General features: G+C 36.4%; 1 protein-coding gene across 1 annotated transcript in view; it reads left to right on the top strand.

Moving 5' to 3' along the window:
• Positions 1–21,211, top strand: part of RP1 (RP1 axonemal microtubule associated) — a 280,695-nt gene that overhangs the window by 199,026 nt on the left and 60,458 nt on the right. Inside the window, exon 24 of the mRNA XM_014791537.2 lies at positions 973–1,136. Coding sequence (XP_014647023.2) covers positions 973–1,136 — 164 coding nt within the window. The remainder of the gene's footprint in view (positions 1–972; positions 1,137–21,211) is intronic.

Genomic DNA, 21,211 nt, shown 5'->3' with positions numbered 1-21,211 from the left:
CAATCCGGAGATAGCCTGTGATGAATGGAGATGCATGCCCTACATAGAGTTCTAGCAGGCAGGACTTGATCCTCTGCTGCGCTTGACTGCGTGGTGTGGGTTCAGTGTGAGAGGGTTTTACTGCAGCGGGGTTGACGGTGTAGCTTTCCAAAGTGCACAAAATAATTAAATCTATCTCAATTTGTCTTTCCAACTAACCCAATCATAGAACAACTTGTACGTCTTTTTAAAAGATGTTTTTTGTCATGCTCTGCCTGTCTCGACTTTTCCTGTGCTCCCAGCATCACTGTGGCAAGAAGCTCAATGATCCATTCTGCTTACAGGACACTGTGTCTTTCTCTATTTCAAATGTATCTTTTCTTCATCTTCCCTCTGCCAAACACAACTCTCTTTGCTAGGGCCTACATACAATATTTTACTCCTTACTTGTTGTTTCTTTCCAACCCTTAGGAGACTCCAGCAATTTTCCTGAAAAAATATTTAGCTCTTTTTTCTTTGTTTTTAGTTCTTCTGTATCTTCACCATGATTCTGCTAGGATCACCAAACTGTGTTACCAGCCCCAGCTTGACAGGGCGTCCCCTAGTATAGATAATGCCAACGTCAGGTTATCAGTTTATCTGTCAATCCATTTCCACCAAAAGTTTTGACAGTTTTATGCCTAAATGGACTCGAAATCTTCCAGCCACACACCTAGTACTAAATGCCTCCAACTGAGTGTTTTTGCCCTAAATATCTCCTGTCCTGAAAAGCCCGTTGCTTATTTGCTTTCTAATTAAAATGCTATAATATTTCCAAAACTTTTCCAAATGCTAGCTTCCAAAAAGAGTCTATGATAAGCAATTATTTTAATACTTCTTAATTTCACAAATTATTCATTTTATAACTAAGTAGATTAACTAGAATTCCTCATTTCCTAATATTAATATGGTTTTCCTCCACAATTTCTTATTGATTTCCTTTTTCCTATGCAGAAGGAGATTGGAAAGTGACTGTTGTCACTGGGGACCTTGAAAACGCTGGCACCACGGCAACAGTATCCCTTTATGTCTATGGAGAAACAAGATGTTCAGGCCCTATTATTTTGGGATCTGGGAAACACCAGCTGTTTAACCCCAACAGCGCAGATATATTCAAGGTAAAATTGATATGCTATAACTTTCTTGCTAAGATAATTACCATATATCTTGCCTATATATATGTATATATATGTATATATATAAATGCAAATTGCATTTGTATTGCATTTTCCTGATAAACATGATATCTTTTATCCCAAGGAGTTTGGGAAATAGGAGTAATAACAGGAATATAAGATTTTTGTTTCTTCCTTACTTTTTATTTGTATAAAGGCAATAAAGTGTATGAACTTAAGAAAGTTTAAAATTAAAGTGGAAGAATTTACTCCTAATGCTGACATCAAATCAAATATTTCCGTATATGACTATCTTTTCTAGTCCTTGTCCGTATCCGTGGAGTATGATGCTATGATGGAAAGGTGGTGTGGCCTCATGGCTAAGACATGGTCTGAGGAGTCAGATGGCCAAGATTCAAATGCTGACTTTGCCACCTACTAGCATGGTACCCTGGAGAAGTTACTTAAGTGTTCTGTGCTCAATAACCTTTACCTCAAAGGGTTATCGTGAGGATTAAATGAATTAATCCATATAAAGTGTTTAGTGAAGTGCCCAAAATGCTCAATAAATGTTTGCTATTAATATTGTAGTACATAAACAATTTTGTAGCTCCTTATTTATGTAAGGAGCTACATAGTCTTCCTAATTATAATTTTTGTTGATTAAATAATGAGTATATGAAATTCGCCATTTCATATACCATAGGTAAATGAAGCACTTTGCTATCGTTGGACACTTAAATAGCTTCTAAGTTTTTGCTATTATAAATAATGCTGGAATGAACATATTTCTGACCTTAGTTTCCTCTTTTTTCTAACCAAAGCTATCTTATTTCCTTATGACAAATTCTGAGAAATGAGATTACTCATGATCCATTCTGACAAAGTACTTTGAAATGTTTCTAATTTATAGCACAGTGCTTGGCAGGACATAGTAAGCAACTGGTAAATTTTAATTGTTATTAAATTAAATTTAATGTAGTAGAAAATTACTACATGCCCCAAATCATGGTATCTGTTTCTGCCATACATTGTGTTTAATATCCTTTAATTAAGATTTCTCAGTACCTCTTTGCAAGTTATAGTATGTGACAGTAGATCTATGAAAGTTATCTTCACTTCTTACCTTTTTGTTAAAAGAGCTTTATTGAAATATAACTCACATACTGTGACATTCACCCATTTCAAGTGTACAATTCATGGTGTTTAGTATACTCACAGAATTGTACAACCATCGCCACACTCTAATTTTAGGTTTTCATCACCCCAAAAAGAAAGCCCATACCCATTAGTAGTAACTCGCCTGCCCTCTGTTCTCCAGCCTTAGGAAACCAGTAATTTACTTTCTATCTCCAAAGATTCGCCTGTTCTGAATATTTCTTATAAGTGTAATCATACAACATGGAGTCTTGTGTATGGCTTTTTTTAACTTAGCATAATGTTTTAAGGTTAATCCATGGTGTAGCGTGTATCAGTATTTCATTTTTATGGCTAAACAATATTCCATTGTATGGATATATCACATTTTATTATCCATTCATCAGTTGATAGACATTTGGATTATTTCTAGTTTTTAGCTATGAATATGAATAATTATTATGAATAGTGCTGCTGTGAACATCCATGTACAAGTTTTTGTGTGGACATATATTATCATTTCTCTTGGGTGTATACTTAGCAGTAGAATTACTGTATCATATGGTAACTCTATGTTTAACATTTTGAAGAACTGCCAAATTGTTTTCCAAAGTGGCTAAACCATTTTTACATTCTCACCAGCAATGTATGAGGGTTCCTATTTCTCTACCTTTTTACAGAAATTTGTTATTCTCTGTTTTTTGATTCTAGCCATCCTAGTGGGTGTGAAGTGATGTCTCATTGTGGTTTTGATATGCATTTCTCTGATGACTAATTATGTTGAGCATCTTTTCATGTGCTTGTTGGGTATTTGTATATCTTCACTGGAGAAATGTCTATTCAAATTCTTTGCTCATTTTTAATTGGATTATTTATCTTTTTAGTAATGAGTTTAAGAGTTCTTTATATATTCTGAATGTGAGTCTCTTATCATACGTGTGACTTATAAATGTTTTCTCCCATTTTGTAGGTTGTCTTTCAACTTTCTTAATGGCATGGCTTGGAATTACTTGTGGTGTCCTTTCAATTCAGCCTGAAGGATTCCCTTTAGTATTTCTTGTAGGTCAGTTCTGCTAGTGATGAATTCTCTCAGTTTTTCTTTATCTGGGAATGTCTTAATTTGCATATATAATTCCTGGTTGACAATTTTTTTTTTAGCTCTTTGAAGATGTCATCCTACTGCTTTCTCGCCTTCATGATTTCTGATGAGAAGTCAGCTGTTAATTTTATTGAGGATCCCTTGTATGTGATGAGCTGTTTTCCTTTGCTACTTTCAAGATTCTCTCCTTGCTTTTGGATTTCAGTAATTTGACTGTGTTGTGTCTGGATGTAGACTGCCTTCCTGCTGGTTTTCTTGGCTACCATGGTTACAAGTTTTCTGGTTTTTAAGGATATTGTAGAGAAAGAAATGGAAGTAGATCAAGTTACAATGCACGAACCCTTCTGTTCTTACCAACATTTATAGTTTTTGTTGAATAAATGTTCCTCAGATTGATTAATTTCCAAAGTTCTTGAAAATTTGATTTAAATAATTTTTGCCATTGCTTTTATGCAGGAGTGGATTTATGGAGGGCCTCAATATGCTATTCCAAAAGTCCTGCTCTACCTCTTTTTATCTTTATTAAATTTTTTTCTGTTTTATTGAAATTTCTATTCCTCTATGACATCTTCTATTTGTGGCTGTGATTTCTATAATCTGCTGAATATAAGAAAGAACTGGCCCAACGTAAATTTGACTTTGAGGAGAGGTGTCAAGATGGCAGTGTAGGCAGACTCTGAACTCACCTCCTTCCACAGACACAACAAATTTACAACTACTCTTGGAACAATTACCCCTGAGAGAGAACTGAAAGCTGGATAAAAAGAACCCCTGCAATAAGGGACAGTCCTGAGTGAGGTGGGAGAGGCAGAAATTCCTTTCTAGAGAGAAAAAAAAGCCACCTTCACAAGCTGCAGTGCTTCATGGCTGGCCAGGAGCAATCCTAAAGTACACAGCCTTCTCTGGAGGAGTTGGGGACCTGAGCAGGGGAGCGTTACTGCTGTAAGTATCTTTTAGACTCAGCACAACTGCGATGAGTGTCATAATATCTGGCTTTGCTGGCTGTTAACTACAACAGGGAATATCCTCAGAAATGCTATTGGACATAAGGGGAAAAAAAGCCTGCTCTTAAAGGGCCCACACACAAATTCACCCATTTTGGAAAGCAACCTAAAATCACCAGAAAGAACAGTGAAAGAAAGTCCTTTGGTGGAAAGAGACTCATTTCATAGGCTCTGGGTGCATCTCAGTGAGAGGTGAGACCTCCCCAGGGACTGAGACATTGGTAGCAGCCATTACTGTGACCTAGTACAGGTGTGCTGACAGACACTGGCAGATGCCATTGGAGTTCTTCCCCTGGCCTGTTAGCCAGGGGTCTGCCCCACCCACTAGAGCACCAGGGCAGGCAGCCCACCCTAGGGACTGGCCCACCCAACAGCAAGCCCCTGGGCAACTTATGGACCTGCAGAGGTGGGGTGCCTGGGTCCTCTGCAGCTGGGCAAGTGGGTCTGCCTCTGCAGGGCAGGGGATTCATGAGGAGTGGGTGGAGTGTGTGGGGCTTTGGTGGAGTGTGTGGGGCCTCTCCAGTGGGGTGACTGGGTCTGCTTCAGGGGGTCAGGGTGTGTGCATGGGGCAGGACTGTGTTGACGGGGTGTGTGGCCCTGGGGACAGTGAGGCTTGTCAGCTGCAGTAGACTTGTGTTTCTCAAACAGCCACATAGGGGATTGGCCCCACCTTCCAAAGCCTGAAACAACTGGGCGCTCCCGTGCCTGAGGCCGGCCCCACTCAGCTGCAATCCTGATAGAGCTGACAAAAGCCTTGTAGGCTGGAGGCCTACAGCAATTGTAAACCCCTGAGCCTAGCAACCAGTCATGCTGGATGCCTACTCACTTAAGAGAAAAACTGCAACAGGAATGTGCTATTAAACCTTGCAGCCAACTGTGCTGGGGCTCCCCATGCCTGATAAAGTCACTGAAAGGTCCATAGCAGCCACACACAGCTGAGCATTACAACCAGCCAGCCAGGGGGACAGCCTAGCCTTCCTGAGCACCTACAGTAAGAGCAACCCTGCCACAACCAAAGGACACACATAACCCACACAGGGGTCACTCCTGGAACATTTGGAACTGATGATGAGAGGAAATCATACTGCTGGGCCACATAAGGCATCTCTTACATAAGGCCACCTCTGCAAGATCGGGAGATGTAGCTGACCTACTTAATATATAGATATAAGCACAGAGAAAGAGGCATAATGAGGAGGCAAAGGAATACATTCAAAGTAAGGGAACAGGACAAAACCACAGAAAAATAACTAAATGAAACAGAAATAAACAATCTAACTGACAAAGAGTTCAAACAAAATGTCATAAGGATGCTCACCGATCTTGGGAGAAGATGGATGAAATCAGTGAGAATTTCAACAAAGAATTGGAAAATATAAAAAATAACAATTAGAAATGAAGAATACAATCTTGGAAATGAAAAATTCACTAGAGGGATTCAATAGCAAAGTAGATGATACAGAAGAACGGATCAGGAAGCTGGACTAAAGACTAGAAGAAATCACCCAAGCTGAACAGATAGATATGACTTTGAGCCTACAATATGTCATGGGACCAAATCCATGAAATTTAAAAGCCACCAGACAAGTGGAGTTGAAACATTGACTATCTCATTACTGTCAGAACAGCAAAAATTTTCCTTTTATATAACTGGTTCACGTTATATATGGCAATGTGAGGGGAGTGTAATGTTCTCCTGACCCAATCATAGATCTTGAAGGGGAACTTGATTGTAGGATGGTATAGAGAGTACAGAAGGGTTCTAGCTTCCAAAAGGGGCTTGAAAAATGATGTCAGGCTTTGTAGTAATTTTGGTAGCTACCCTCCATAGACTATAGAGTCAGCCCTATAGGAGCACCTGAAATGTCGCTGAGACCCAGGCTGAAGGAGGTGAGGCATCCTCAGAAAAATTACCAAGATAAAAATCAAAGCAAGAGTCCCTTATAGCAGAAAGTTTGCAGAGAGTGGCAGAAAGGAGTTTCTAGACCACAGGGACTAGACTTCATTCAGTTGCTGACTCTTGAATCCATTGACTGACATAGACTAGACACTCATGAATATCTGTTGAAAGCATGCAAGTTTAATGAAAATGACTTTTCTGAAATTTGTTTAAAATTTGCTGCTTTCTCTTGGGTCATTCATTGTTGAATTTCCCTTGTGATGATTCTCACCTTGAGGGCATCATATAGGCATTCCATGTATCTTATGTGGTTATTATTTACTTATAAATCTTCCCAGAGATTTAGCTGAGCTTCTTATTGCATTTTTGCAAATTGAAACACTAAGTAGTATTCTCTGTTGCTTGGAAAAAGTTAGTGGCTAAGCTGTTTACTCCTAGAAAGTAGTTTCCTGCTTCTTGTTTACTATTGTATGAAGTCAATTAATTTTGTAGATGAATAGGTTTAATATTTATTATGAGCTCATAGGGCACTTGCACAATCAGTTGAATATCCCTTATATTCCAAGCACAGAATGTGTGATACATTTTTGCCTTTTTAAAAACAATTTATATCAGCAGGAATTTGAAGACCTATAGTTGAGTTCCAACTCTGACCTTTACTATCTAAGGAAATATGAATAAACCACTTAACATTTATAAGCTTTAATTTTCTCCTTTGTAAAATGGGTGTAATAAAACCCTATAATGTTATTATACAGATTGAAAGAGTTAAAAATTAAAACACTTTATATATATATACTTTATATAAAGTATAAAACATTCTTGTCCTTATACTCCTGAGGCTGCCTGTTATGATCCTGCCCACAAAATGGGGTAGTCTTCCCGATGGGGTCGATTTAAGATAATTTTTTAGATGATTGAGAGCAGAAAGGCAACTTGGCAGATGGTTGCTAGGTAGCTATTGCTGGCATGGGAAGGTCTATGTAGAAACATGTCTGGAGACTGGAATAGGAGGAAAGAACAGAGGGAGCCAAGACTAGGTTGCCTGGGTTAGAGCAAGGCAGTGAGCACTTAAGTAGTAGCAGGGCCATTTATCTTGGGCCTTTTCAGTGTTTAAAGGTTAGATGTCCGTGTGGATCTACAAATTATTAGCCATTAGCTAAATGGATGCCAGCATGTCATTTTGATTTTGGCACAATTCTGTATGACTTTCCTCTTTATATTTTTCTTTTCTTTTCTCTCCATCCTCCTTCTTTATCTTCTTTTTCTCCACTGATTGATTGATTGATTGATTGACTTGAAACCTGGAGTTTGGTAATATTTCACATTGACTCCATTTGGCAGTTTAGGAACTACAGGACGAAGCGGTGTCGTGCTGACACAACAGACTTTCTTGTGAATGTCAGATCCTAGGCACAGTTTAACTTGATCTTTTTCCTCAGTCACAAAAGTTGAAGTATTTTTCAATATCTACATTTGGACCACCAAATTTTCACGTGCAAATTCTTATCAAGAAAAGCCAGAAGAATTGCTCTGCTTAAATATAGAATAGGTTACAGAAACCAAAACCCTAATACAGAGTAAATTATGGAAAACATATAACCGCTTTTCATAAGGACTAAATTTTCTCAGAAGGGATAAATATTAAAACAAAAATATTATTGGCCTCAGATAGCAATCATGTCTTATTTATTGAAGTGTGGCAGGGCCCACTTCTTAAGAAGCCAAAACCTTTGTGGGCAGAAAAGAAAAAGGGCATTTGCTGATGTCTACTCTAAGCTGGATGTTAGATACTTAGTAAAGCTGAAGCATGAAAGAAAACATACCTTTCTCTAACCCCTCTTGCTTGACCTGGTGAAATGGTGTCTGTTCTTTTCAAAGACCAACACCTTTATTTTTGGTCTTGATCACATCCTCTCCTGTCTTTCAAGGTTGTGTTCCATTAGCCATCCTCACTCTTTCTTGCATCTTTAAGATGATTCTATTTAAACCTTGCTTTCAATCTACCAACATGCTTATATCTTCCCCATTCTAAAAATGACCCTTAATCTGCCCTTAAATTACTGACCTTTCCCCTTCTTTGCAAACCATTTAAAATACTAATTCACTCTTGTTGCTTCACCTCTTTCTCTTCTCATTCTCTCCTAAATCTCTTGCAGTTTGGGATTTTCACCAATCACTCTATTTAAGCCATGTTTTCTAGGATCAGCAGTGAAGTCTTAATTAGCCTATCAGTTTTTATTCTGGGTTGCTGGTCAAGGGATTGTTGGGCAGGTGGTTAGTGCAGTGATAGGTGTGGGTGCTGGGATCAGATCTCCTAGGTTCAAATTCTAGCTTCTTGACCAGCTGTGTGTTTGTGGGTAGTTACTTAAAATTTCATGCTCTGAGCAGGGAGACACCATTCTTGCACACCCCCTTTGCCTCACTACAGCTTAATGAGACGCCCCAGAAAGGAGCTCCTCAGGACCCCTGATATTTGCAACTATTGCTCAGGGGACACCTCCAGATCTCCTTGTCTGGAGGCCAGCAGGGATTATGAGTATGGCCCCACAGGACTGGATATATTTGCATACTTTAAAAGCTGCTGCCTGAGGGTCTGTCTTCCAGGCAGCCTGAAACTAGATGCTAAATGAGATTCCTCCCCTTGGAACACTGACAGGTGTTGGTACACCCTCAACAACAGGGACCTATTGAATAAATGAGGAGATATAGACAACCACAAAGGATCGATCATCACCTATACAAGGACACACCTTGAAGACTGAGAGAGTAGCAGTTTCCCCTAACATAGGCATACCTTGGAAATATTACAGGTTTGGTTCTAGACCACTGTAATAACGCAAATATCACAATAATGCGAGGCAGACAAATTTTTTGGTTTCCTAGTGCTTATAAAAGATTTGTTTACATTTTAGTATGTTAAGTGTGCAATTGCATTATGTCTAAAAAAATAATATACATACCTAATTAAAAAATACTTTATTGCTAAAAAATGCTAACTATCATCTCAGCCTTCAGCAAGTTGTAATCTTTTTGCTGGTGGAGAGTCTTGCCTTGAGAGTGATGGCTGCTGACTGATCAGGGTGGTGGTTGATGAAGGTTGGGGTGGCTGTGGCAATTTATTAAAATAAGACAACAATGAGGTTTGCTGCATCAATTGACTCTTTCTTTCATGAACAATTTCTCTGTAGCATGCAAGGCTGTTGGATGGCATTTTACCCCAATAGACTTCTTTCAAGTCTATTTGCAAGAGGCCCAGCTTTCAGCATATCTCAGCTTTTGACGTGTCTTCCTCGCTAAGCTTAGCCATTTCTAACTTTTGATTTAAAGTGACAGACTTATGTCTCTTCTTTTTACTTGAACACTTGGAGGCCATTGCAGGGTAATTAATTGGCCTAATTTCAATATTTTTATGTCTCAGGGAATAGGGAGGCCAGCGGTGAGGGAAAGAGATGGGGGAATGGTGGAGCAGTCAGAACACACACAACATATATCAATTAAGTGTGCCATCTTACATGAGCATGCTTTGTGGCACTCCAAAACAATTACAATAGTAATGTCAAAGATCACTGATCACAGATCACCATAACAAATATAATAATAATGAAAAAGCTGGAAGTATTGTGAAAATTACCAAAATGTGACACAGAGACACTAAATGAGCAAATGATGTTGGAAAAATGGTGCTGATAGACTGGCTCAATGCAGGGTTGCCACAAACCTTCAATTTGTAAAAAATGCAATATCTGGAAAGCACAAAAAAAATGAGTCATACCTGTACATAGAAACAAACACAGAGAGCCAAGCAAAATGAAAAAACAAAGAAATATGCTCCAAATGAAAGAAGAAGACAAAACCTCAGAAAAAGACCTTAATGATATGGAGATAAGTAATCTACCTGAAAAAGAATTCAAAGTCATGGTCACAAGGATGCTCACAGAACTTGGGAGAAGAATGGATAAACATCATGAGCACTTCAACAAAGAGTTAGAAAATATAAGAAAGAACCAATCAGGGGGGAATCAATAACAGATTAGATGATACAGAAGAATGAATCAGTGAGCTGGAAGGCAGGGTAGTGGAAATTACCTTATCAGAACAGCAAAAAGAAAAAAGAATTTTTTAAAAATGGGATAGTTTTAGGGGCCTCTGGGACAATATCAAGCATACCAACATTCACATTACAGGGGGCCCAGAAGAAAAAAAAAGAGACAAAGGGGTAGAAAACCAATTTGAAAAAATAATGGCTGAAAACTTCCCAAACCTGGGAAAGGTCATAGACTTGTAGATCCACAAGGCACAGAGAGTCCCAAGCAAGATGAACCTGAAGAGATCCACAACAAGGCATGTTATAATTAAAATGTCAACAGATAAAGATAAAGAGAGAATTATAATAGCAGCAGGAGAAAAACAACTAGTTGCATGTAAAGGACTGCCCCCCCCACCACCCATAAGACTATCAGCTGATTCTTCAGCAGAAACTTTACAAGCCAGAAGGGAGTGGCATGATATATTCAAAGTGCTGAAAGGAGGAAAAGTTACAACCAGCACTACTCTACCTGGCAAGGTGATCATTTAGAATTGAAGGAGAGAGAGAGTTTCCCAGACAATCAAAAACTAAAGGATTTCACCACCACTAAACCAGCCTTACAAGAAACGTTAAAGGGACTTCTTTATGCAGAAAACAAAAGACTACAGCTAGAAATAAGAAAATATACAAAAGATAAAACCTCACTGGTAAAGGCAATCATATAGTGTAGGTAGTGGGTCAGTCATTTATAAAACTAGTATGAAGGTTGAAAGACAAAAGTAATAAAATCAACTGTAACTACAATAAGTAGTTAAGGGATATATAAAATAAAAATATGTAAAATACGATGTCAAAAACATAAATTGTGGGGCTGGCCCAGTGGTGCAAGCAGTTAAGTGCACGCGCTCCGCTGCGGCGGCCCGAGGTTTGCCAGTTCGGATCCCGGGCATGCACTGACGCACCACTTGTCAGGCCATGCTGTGGCAGGTGTCCTATATAAAGTGGATGAAGATGGGTGTGGATGTTAGCCCAGGGCCAGTCTTCCTCAGCAAAAAAAGAGGAGGATTGGCAGATGTTAGCTCAGAGCCGATTTTCCTCACAAGAAAACAAAAAAACAACATAAATTGTGGGTGTGGGGGGAATAAAAACATGGAGCTTTTAGAATGAATTTGAACTTATGTGACTTTCAACTTAAAATAGACTGTTATATATATGAACCTCATGGTAACCACAAACCAAAAACCTGTACAGTCATGCATTGCTTAACAACAGGAATGCATTCTGAGAAATGCAACATTAGGCAATTTTGTCATTGTGTGAACATCTTAGAGTGTATTTACACAAACCTAGATGGTATAGCCTACTATACACCCTAGGTACTAATCTTATGCGACCACTGTTGAACATGTGGTCCATTGTTGACCAAAATGTCATTATGTGGTGCATGACTATAATAGTTACACAAAAAATAAAGAGAAAAAGACCCAAAGATAACACTGAAGAAAGTCATCAAACAACAAGGAAGAGAGCAAGACAGGAAGAAAGGAACAGAGAAGAACTGCAAAAACAATGAGAAAGAAATTAATAAAATGGCAATAAGTACATACGTATCAGTAATTACTTTAAATGTAAATGGACTAAATTCTCCAATCAAAAGACATAGTGTAGCTGAATGGATTAAAAAATAAGACCCATCTATATGCTGCCTACAAGAGACTCACTTCGGATTGAAACACACACAGAGACTGAAAATGAAGTGATGGAAAAAGATATTCCATGCAAATGGAAATGAAAAGTAAGTTGGGCTAGCAATACTAGTATTGGACAAAATATCCTTTAAAACAAAAAATAGACTTAAAAAATACTGGTATCAGACAAAAAAAGACTTTAACAAAAGACAAAGAAGGGCATTACATAGTGATAAAGGAATCAGTCCAACAAGAGGATATAACATCTGTAAATATTTATGTACCTGACATAGGAGTACCTAAATATATAAAGCAAATATTAACAGACATAAAGGGAGAAATTGATAGAAATACCATAATAGTGAGGGACTTTAATACCCTACTTACATCAAAAGATAGATCATCCAGACAGAAAATCAAAAAGGAAACATTGGCCTTAAACAACACACTAGACCAGAGGGACTTAATAGATATATACAGAACGTCCTATCCAAAAACTGCAGAATACACGTTCTTTTCAAGTGCACATGGAACATTCTCAAGGATAGATCACATGTTAAGTCAGAAAACAAGTCTCAACAAGTTTAAGAAGATTTAAATAATATCAAGCATCTTTTCTGACCATAAAACTATGAAACTAGAAATCAATTACAAGAAGAAAACTGGAAAAAATACAAATACATGGAGACAAACAACATGCTACTAAACAACCAATGCGTCAAGGAAGAAATCAAAGTGGAAATCAAAAAATACCTTGAGACAAATGAAAATAGCAACACAACTTTTGAAAAATCTATAAGATGCAGCAAAAGCAGTTCTAAGAAGGAAGTTCATAGTCATACAGGTCTACCTCAAGAAACAAGAAAAATCTCAAGTAAACAATTTAACTTTACATGTGAAGGGATTAGAAAAAGAACAAAGCTCAAAGTTAGTCAAAGGAAGATAATAATCAAGACTAGAGCAGAAATAAATGAAATAGAGACTTAAAAAAAAAAGAAAAATTCTATGAAACTAAGAGCTGGTTCTTTGAAAAGTTAAACAAGATTGATAAACTTTTAGCCAGACTTTATCAAGAAAAAAAGAGAGAAGACTCAAATTAATAAAATCAGAAATGAAAGAGAATCATACCACAGACATACAAAGAATCATAACAGACTACTATGAACAATTATATGCCAACAAATTGGAAAACCTGGAAGAAATGGATAAATTCCTGTAAACACACAATCTTCCAAGACTGAATCATAAAGAAATAGAAAATTTGAACAGACTGATTAGTAGTAATGAAATTGAATCAGTAATTTTAAAACTTCCAATTAAAAAAAGTCTAGGACTAGATGGCTTCACAGGTGAATTCTACCAAACATTTAAAGAAGAGTTAATACCTGTTCTTCTCAAATTATTCCCCCAAACTGAAGACAAATAAATCCTCCTAAACTCATTTTATGAGGCCAGCTTACTCTGATACCGAAATCAGACAAAGACAGCACAAAAAAAGAAAATTACAGGCCAATATCCCTGATGACCATAGAGGCAAAAATCCTCAACAAAATATTAGCATACTCAATTCAGTAATACATTAAGAGGATGATACACTATGATCAAGTGGGATTTATCCTAGGGATGCAAAGATGGTCAACATCTGCAAATCAATCAACATGATACACCACATTAATAAAATGAAGGATAAAAATCATATGATCATCTCAAGAGATGCAAAAAAGCATTTGACAAAATTCAATATCCATTTATGATAAAAACTCTCAACAAAGTGGGTATAGAGGGAACGTACCTCAACATAAGAAAGGCCATATGTGACAAACCCAAAGCTAAAATCATACTCAATGGTGAAAAGTTGAAAGCTTTTCCTCTGAGATCAGGAACAAGATAAGGATGCTCACTATCCTCACTTTTATTCAACATGGTATTGGAAGTCCTAGCCACAGCAATTAGGCAAGAAAGAGAAATAAAAAGCATCAGAATTAGAAAGGAAGATGTAAAACTGTCACTGTTTGCTGAGGATGTGATATGATATATAGAAAACCCTAAATAATCCACCAAAAAACTATTAGAGCTTATAAATGAATTCAGTAAAGTTGCAAGATACAAAATTAATATATAGAAATCAGTTGTATTTCTATACAATGAACTATCAGAAAGAGACATTAAAAAAAAATCCCATTTACCATTGCATCAAAAAGAATAAAATACCTAGGAATAAATTTAACCAAGGAGGTAAAAGACTTGTGCTCTGAAAACTATAAGACACTGATGAAACAAATTGAAGACAAGACAAATAACTGGAAAGATATACCATGCTCATAAATTGGGAGAATTAATATTGTTAAAATGTCCATACTACAAAGCAATCTACAGATTCAGTGTAATCACTATCAAAATACCAATGGTTTTTTTCACAGGACTAGAACAAAGAACCCTAAAACTTGTATTGAACCACAAAAGACCCCAAATAGCCAAAGCAATCTTGAGAAAGAACAAAGAAGGTATCATGCTCCTTGATTTCATACTATATTACAAATCTATAGTAATCAAAACAGTGTGATATTGGTGTGAAAACAGACACTAGATCAATAGAACAGAATAGAGAGCCCAGAAATAAACCCATCTTTGTATGGTAATTTAAATTATGACAGAGGAGGCAAGAACATACAATGGAGAAAAGATAGTCTTTTCAATACATGTTGTTGGGAAAACTGGACAGCTACAGGCCAGGAAAAAAAAAAAAAAAAGAAAGACACTGAACCACTATCATACACCATATAAAAAAATAAATTCAAAATGGAGTAAAGACTTGAATGTAAGACCTGAAACTGTAAAACTCCTAGAAGAAAACATAGGCAGTATGCTTTTTGACATTGGTCCTAGCAATATTGTTTTGGACCTGTCTCCTCAGGCAAGGGCAACAAAAGCAAAAATAAACAAATGGACTATGTCAAACTGAAAAGCTTTTACACAGTGAAGGAAAGCATAAACAAAACAAAAAGGCAGCCTACTGAGTGGGAGAAGATATTTGCAAATCAATATCCAATAAGAGGTTAATATTAATATTTAAAGAACTTATTCTTTAAATAAAGAATAAAAATAAAGAACTTATACAACTTAATATCAGAAAAACAAGCAACACAGTCAATAAATGGGCAGAGCACTTGAATAGACAGTTTTCCATAGAAGACATACAGATGGTCAACAGGCACATGAAAAGATGCTCAACATCAATAATTATTGGGGAAATTCAAATCAAAACCACAATGAGATACCACTTCACACCACTTAGAATGCCTGTTATCAAAAAGACAAAAAATAACCAGTGTTGGCAAGGATGTGGAGCAAAGGGAACCCTTGTGCACTATTTATGGGAAGGTAAATTGGTGCAGCTGCTATGGAAAATAGTATGGAGCTTCCTCAAAACATTAAAAATAGAACTACCATATGATCTAGCAATTCCACTTCTGGACATTTATCCAAAGGAAATGGAAACACTAATCAAAAAAATATCTGCACCTCTATATTCATTGCAGCAATATTTACAATAACCAAGATATGGAAGAAACCTAAGTGTCCATCGACAGATGAATGGGTAAAGAAGATGTGGTATGTATATATATACAGTGGAATATTATTCAACCATAAGAAAGAATGGAATCTTGCCATTTGCAACAACACGGATGGACCTAGAGATCCATTATGCTCTTATGCTAACTGAAAATAAGTCAGACAGAGACAGACAATTACGGTAGGACTTCACTTATATGTGGAATCTAAAAAACAAATGAACAAACAAAACAGAAAAATCTCATAGATATAGAGACGAACTGGTGGTCATCAGAGGGGAGGGGGTTGGGAGGCAGGTGAAATAGGTGATTGGGATTAAGAGGTACAAACTTCTAGTTATAAAATAAATGTGGGGATGTAATGTACAAAATAGTTAAGATAGTCAATAACATTGTAATAACTTTGTATGGTGACAGATGGTAGCTAGACTTATTTTGGTGATCATTTTTTAATGTATATAAACAGAAAATTACTACGATGTACACTTGAAACTGATATGTGTGATTGTATGACAATTATATTTCAATAAAAAAATAAATTAAAATTTTATGCTCTGTAAAATGGGCAAAAATAATTGTGCCTATCTAAGAGAGTTGAGGGGATTGTGTGGAATACGTAAAATCAATGTAAGATGTTTAGCACGGAGGAGGGCACGTAGTAAAAACTCAGAAATTTCTAAATATTGTTATTGTATTTGGAAAGCGAATGGACAAAAGAGTTTCAAGAAAGAATAGGTGACTGTTACGGGTGTGTCCCCCCAAAAGATTTTGAAATCCTAACCCTTGGTACCTCTGAATATGACCTTATTTGGAAATAAAGTCTTTACAGATGCAACTAATATGTAAATTAATGTGAGGTCATACTGGAGTAGGGCAGGACCTTGGTCCAGTATGAGTTGAGAATTGGTCCAATAAGAGAGGAGAAGAGAGACACATAAGGAGAACACCAGGTGATGACAAAGGCAGAGATTGGCGTGATGTGGCTGTGAGCCAAGGGATGCCAAGGATCGATAGCCGCTACCAGAAGCTAGAAAAAGGCAGGAAGGATTCTATCCAAATCAGAGGGAGCATGGCCTTAGTGACACCTTGATTTCAGACTTCTAGCCTCCATAACAATGAGAGAATACATTTCTGTTGTTTTAAGCCACCCAGTTTGTGGTGCTTTGCTCTGGCAGCCCTAAGAAAATAAAACAATGATCAACAGTCAGGAACTTCACAGGAATGGAGAATGAAAATGAAAAGAAGACAGATGAATTTGCCAATGAGAAGGTTATTAGTGTTTTTCAAGAGAGCTGTTTTACTAATCTTACTGAGAGAGAGAATAGGAAATTAAAGAGTCTATCATGGTGTGAAGAGAAATGGTGCCTCTAGATATGGAGCCACTTTCTCCTTAAGTTTATTAGTTGAAGAGAGAAGCAGGTGGTTAGATAGAGGGCACACAGAGTAGGGCTGTAGGGCTGTAGAGTAGGGCTCTTCAAGAGCAGAAAAATTGTCCATTTTTGAGTGGGGAGGAGAAGATTGCAGTGGAGAGACATTTTTGTATATAAGTTTACTGAATAGAGTGAAGTAAGTGTGAGAGTCAGATCCTTTAAAAGACAAAGAGATCCATTGATTTAACCACTACCAAGAATACAATTAGAAGAATAGGTTTTACAAAACAGGAGGGCACCTCTTCATAATCTTTGAGACTAGAAATTAGGATAAGAAATAGATGTAATAACAAACGTTAAGACAGAAATAAAATATAATCAATTTGGCTATAATACTTATTTTGAAAACGTGAATTTGTTCTAACATGATTGATATCTTAAGGAACAATTTGAGCATAACTGGAATTTCACATTTGCTTATTATGCACATTTCATCCACAAAAAACACTTGGTGAATGCAGAAAACTCCACCCAGCTGAGCCAGGTCACATAGGACTATAGAAACCACACACACACATACACACACACCTCAAACATCTACCAGCTACCTCAGTTCACTGCATGTGTTGTAAGTCACATCTGATGTCAAAACTTTCCATCCAATTTCTAATAACCCTTCTACCACTCGACAAATAACACATAAGCTGCAATTCTTTCCACACTCCTTCCACAAGTAAACTTCATGTCTTTTCAAGGTAAAGTGCCATATTTATTGTAGCATTTGTGTTTTTCTTAACCCTTAACATGTGTAAAATTTGCTATCATTTATTTTAGCTTCCTATCTTTTTTTTTCATGTTACTAAGTTTTTGAGTATTGTTCCCCAACCTCATTTTTTCCATAAATCTTGGGGTTTTTATCATAAAATTTTGTGGTGTGGTGATTTTTTAAAGGAAACTGAAGTCCTTGCATTGCGTTAATGTTGTTGGTTCTATTATTTGTTCCCTGGAATTTAGTTACCAAAACAGTCACAATTTGTATCATGCGGATTAGACCAATTAGTAAATTGGACTTGCTGCTCAAGTGATTTTCAGGCATAAGACAACAAAGGAAAAAGATCATTTTATTCACATTACTTATTTTGGGGGCATTGGTGTTCTTAATGCATGAGTTGAGTTTCATGAATTTGAAGTTTTTTTGTTCCTAGAATATTTTCATTATCAAAATATATACAGGAAATATTCTTCATCTTTTTGGTTGCTAAATAAGGAAGTAAAAATATATTGTAAAGTTGTTCTTATCCTGGCTTCACAATATCACATATACTTGGATATCTATATTAGATCCTATTTTTTTCCTCATCTTCTCTTAGCATATACAATCTTAGCATACACAATATTTTGTATATCTTTTTCTATAGACCTATGATAGCAAAAGCTATTAATATTTGACATACAATTATTATATTCAACATTTTTTTGGATTGGTTTTCCCTATATTAGCAAAATCTGTAAATAATAGGATTACAGAAATAAATACCTATACACATTTTGAGATTAATTTATTAGAAAAGGTTTTTTTTTAATGATGGAATCCAGCAAGACCCTGGTGATGTTATTTGCTACTATAATGTAAAAGTAAAATGATAGAAAGCAATGAAGTGATAGATTTTAATGTTATATAAATTTGGTAATTACTTTTAATTTTAATTAAAAGAAATAAATCTCACACTATCCCAAAAATATTCATTCAAAATCATTTGTTGAGATATTCTTTGCCAGATACCATGCCAAAAATTTTAAATTTTTCTTTAAAATTTATAGATATTTATAATATATTTATATATTTATAATTAAAGTGGATTTCTTATAAATAGCATATAGTTGAGTCTTGCTTTTTTACTCTACCTGATAATCTCTATCAATTAACTATGTTTAGACTATTCATATAATACTATTTAGACTATTCAAATAATTAAACTATGGTTTTTTTTTTGCAAACTTTTTTTTTTTTTGGTGAGGAAGATCAGCCCTGAGCTAACATCCATGCTAATCCTCCTCTTTTTGCTGAGGAAGACCGGCTCTAAGCTAACATCTATTGCCAATCCTCCTCCTTTTTTTTTTTCCCCAAAGCCCCAGTAGACAGTTGTATGTCATAGTTGCACATCCTTCTAGTTGCTGTGTGTGGGACACGGCCTCAGCATGGCCGGACAAGCGGTGCATCCATGCACGCCCGGGATCCAAACCCGGGCCACCAGTAGTGGAGTGCGCGCACTTAACCGCTAAGCCACAGGGCCGGCCCTAAACTATGTTTAATTATTTATATGTTTGGAATAAAATCTGCCATCTTGCTAGTAGTTTTCTATTTTCCATTTATTCTTTCTTTCCTTTTTTTCCTTTATCTGCTTTCTCTGGGTTTAATTGAGTTTTTTAAATGAATCAATTTTTTAAGGTTTTTTTCCTGAGGAAGATTATCCCTGAGCTAACATCTGTTGCTAAGCTTCTTCTCCTTTTTTTTTTTTTTTTTGGTTGAGGAAGATTAGTCCTGAGCTAATAACTGTGCCAGTCTTCCTCTATTTTGTATGTGGGTTGCCACCACAGCATGGCTGATGAGTGGTGTAGGTCCATGCCCAGGATCCAAACCTATGAACCTGGGCTGCTGAAGCAGAGTGCCCCAAACTTAACCACTATGCCATGGGGCTGGCCCCAAAATGAATCAATTTTAACTCCTCTATTGACATTATTCATCCTTTTTTCTTTTTCTCTTTTTTTAACTTCTTAGTGGTTGTCCCATGGTTTACAATATCCATTTTAAAATAATCTGAGTCTCCCTTCAAATATTATACTACTTCATACAGAATAGTCCTAATTTCTACCTTCCATCTCTTGTACCACTGTTATCATACATTTCACTTTTACATATGTATAAGTCTATAACATATAGTTCCTGATTTTGCCCTAGATAGTAAATTATCTTTTAGAGAATTAAAAATGAGAAAAAAGAACATTTTATTTTACTTTTATTCTTTTTCTGATATTCTGCATTTCTCTGTGTAAATCAAAGTTTCTGACCTATACCATAATTCTTCTGTCTGAAGAATTCCCTTCAATATTGCTTGTTGAGTAGGTCTGTTAGCAATGATTCCCTCAGTTTTGTTTGTATGAGAAAGTCCTCTATTCTCCCTCATTTTTAAATAATATTTTCACTGGGTAAAGAATTCTTGATTACCAGGGTTTTTTCTTTTAGCACTTGAAGATGCCACTCCATTGTCTTCTTGCTTGCATATATTCTGACAAGAAGTCTGCTATAATTCTTATCCTTTCCTCTGTTCATAGTGTGTCTTCTTTCTCTGGCTGCCTTTAAGCTTTTCTCTTTGTTTTTGGTTTACAGCACTTTGAATATTATGTGCCTAGGTGTGGTGTGTGTATGAGTTTTAGTATTTATCCTGCTTAATGAGCTTCTGGGAATTGTGGTTTGATTTCTGCATCTAATTTTGAAAAATTTTGGCTATTATGTTTTTCAAATATTTCTCAGGAATCTCTTTCTGAGATTCCAATTGTGCGTATATAAGACTATTTGTTTCATATTTTCCTACAACTATTGGATGCTCTGTTCTATTTTTTCCCATTCTTTTCTCTTTGTGTCTCATTACCCTATCTAAAAATTCATTGATTTTTTTCCTTGGCCATGTTGAATCTGCTGATGAACCTGTCTCTGTTACTGTGTTTTTGATTTCTAGAATTTTCTTTAGTTCTTTTTTATAGTTTCTAATTGTTCTATCTAATCATGTATGTTGTCCACATCTTCCATTAGATACTTTAACATATTAATTATAGATATATTAAATTCCTTGTCTGATAGTTTCAACATTTGCATCATATCTAAGTCTGGTTTTTATTATTGCTTTGCCTCTGCAGATTGTGGTTTTCTTTTCTTTATCCATGCCTTGTAATTTTTTGTTGAAAGATGGATGTGTTGTATAGAACAGTAGATACTGAGGTGCATTGTTTATGCTTGGAGATAAGCATACCTTCCTCTGCTCAGCATTTAGTGTAGGACTTTGTGCTAATATAATTATTAGTTGGGCTGAGATTAAAGTCTGCTGTTGCTATGGTTATCCTCAGTGTATCAGAGTCTTTATAGTCTTTTTATAATAACTTGTGTTTAGGATGTAACCTAATTTGCCAGACAGTTTTTCTCAATGTTTGCTTCCCAATTGGCTTGAGTTTCCCTACCTGGATTTGGCCCTTCTGATCTGTCTGTTGCAGCTCTCAGTTTGC

The sequence above is a fragment of the Ceratotherium simum genome, chromosome 31 (assembly GCF_057802395.1).
Source record: "Ceratotherium simum simum isolate JZ-2026a chromosome 31, ASM5780239v1, whole genome shotgun sequence".
Lineage (NCBI taxonomy): Eukaryota > Metazoa > Chordata > Mammalia > Perissodactyla > Rhinocerotidae > Ceratotherium > Ceratotherium simum.
This window is presented reverse-complemented; position numbering and strand designations above follow the sequence as displayed.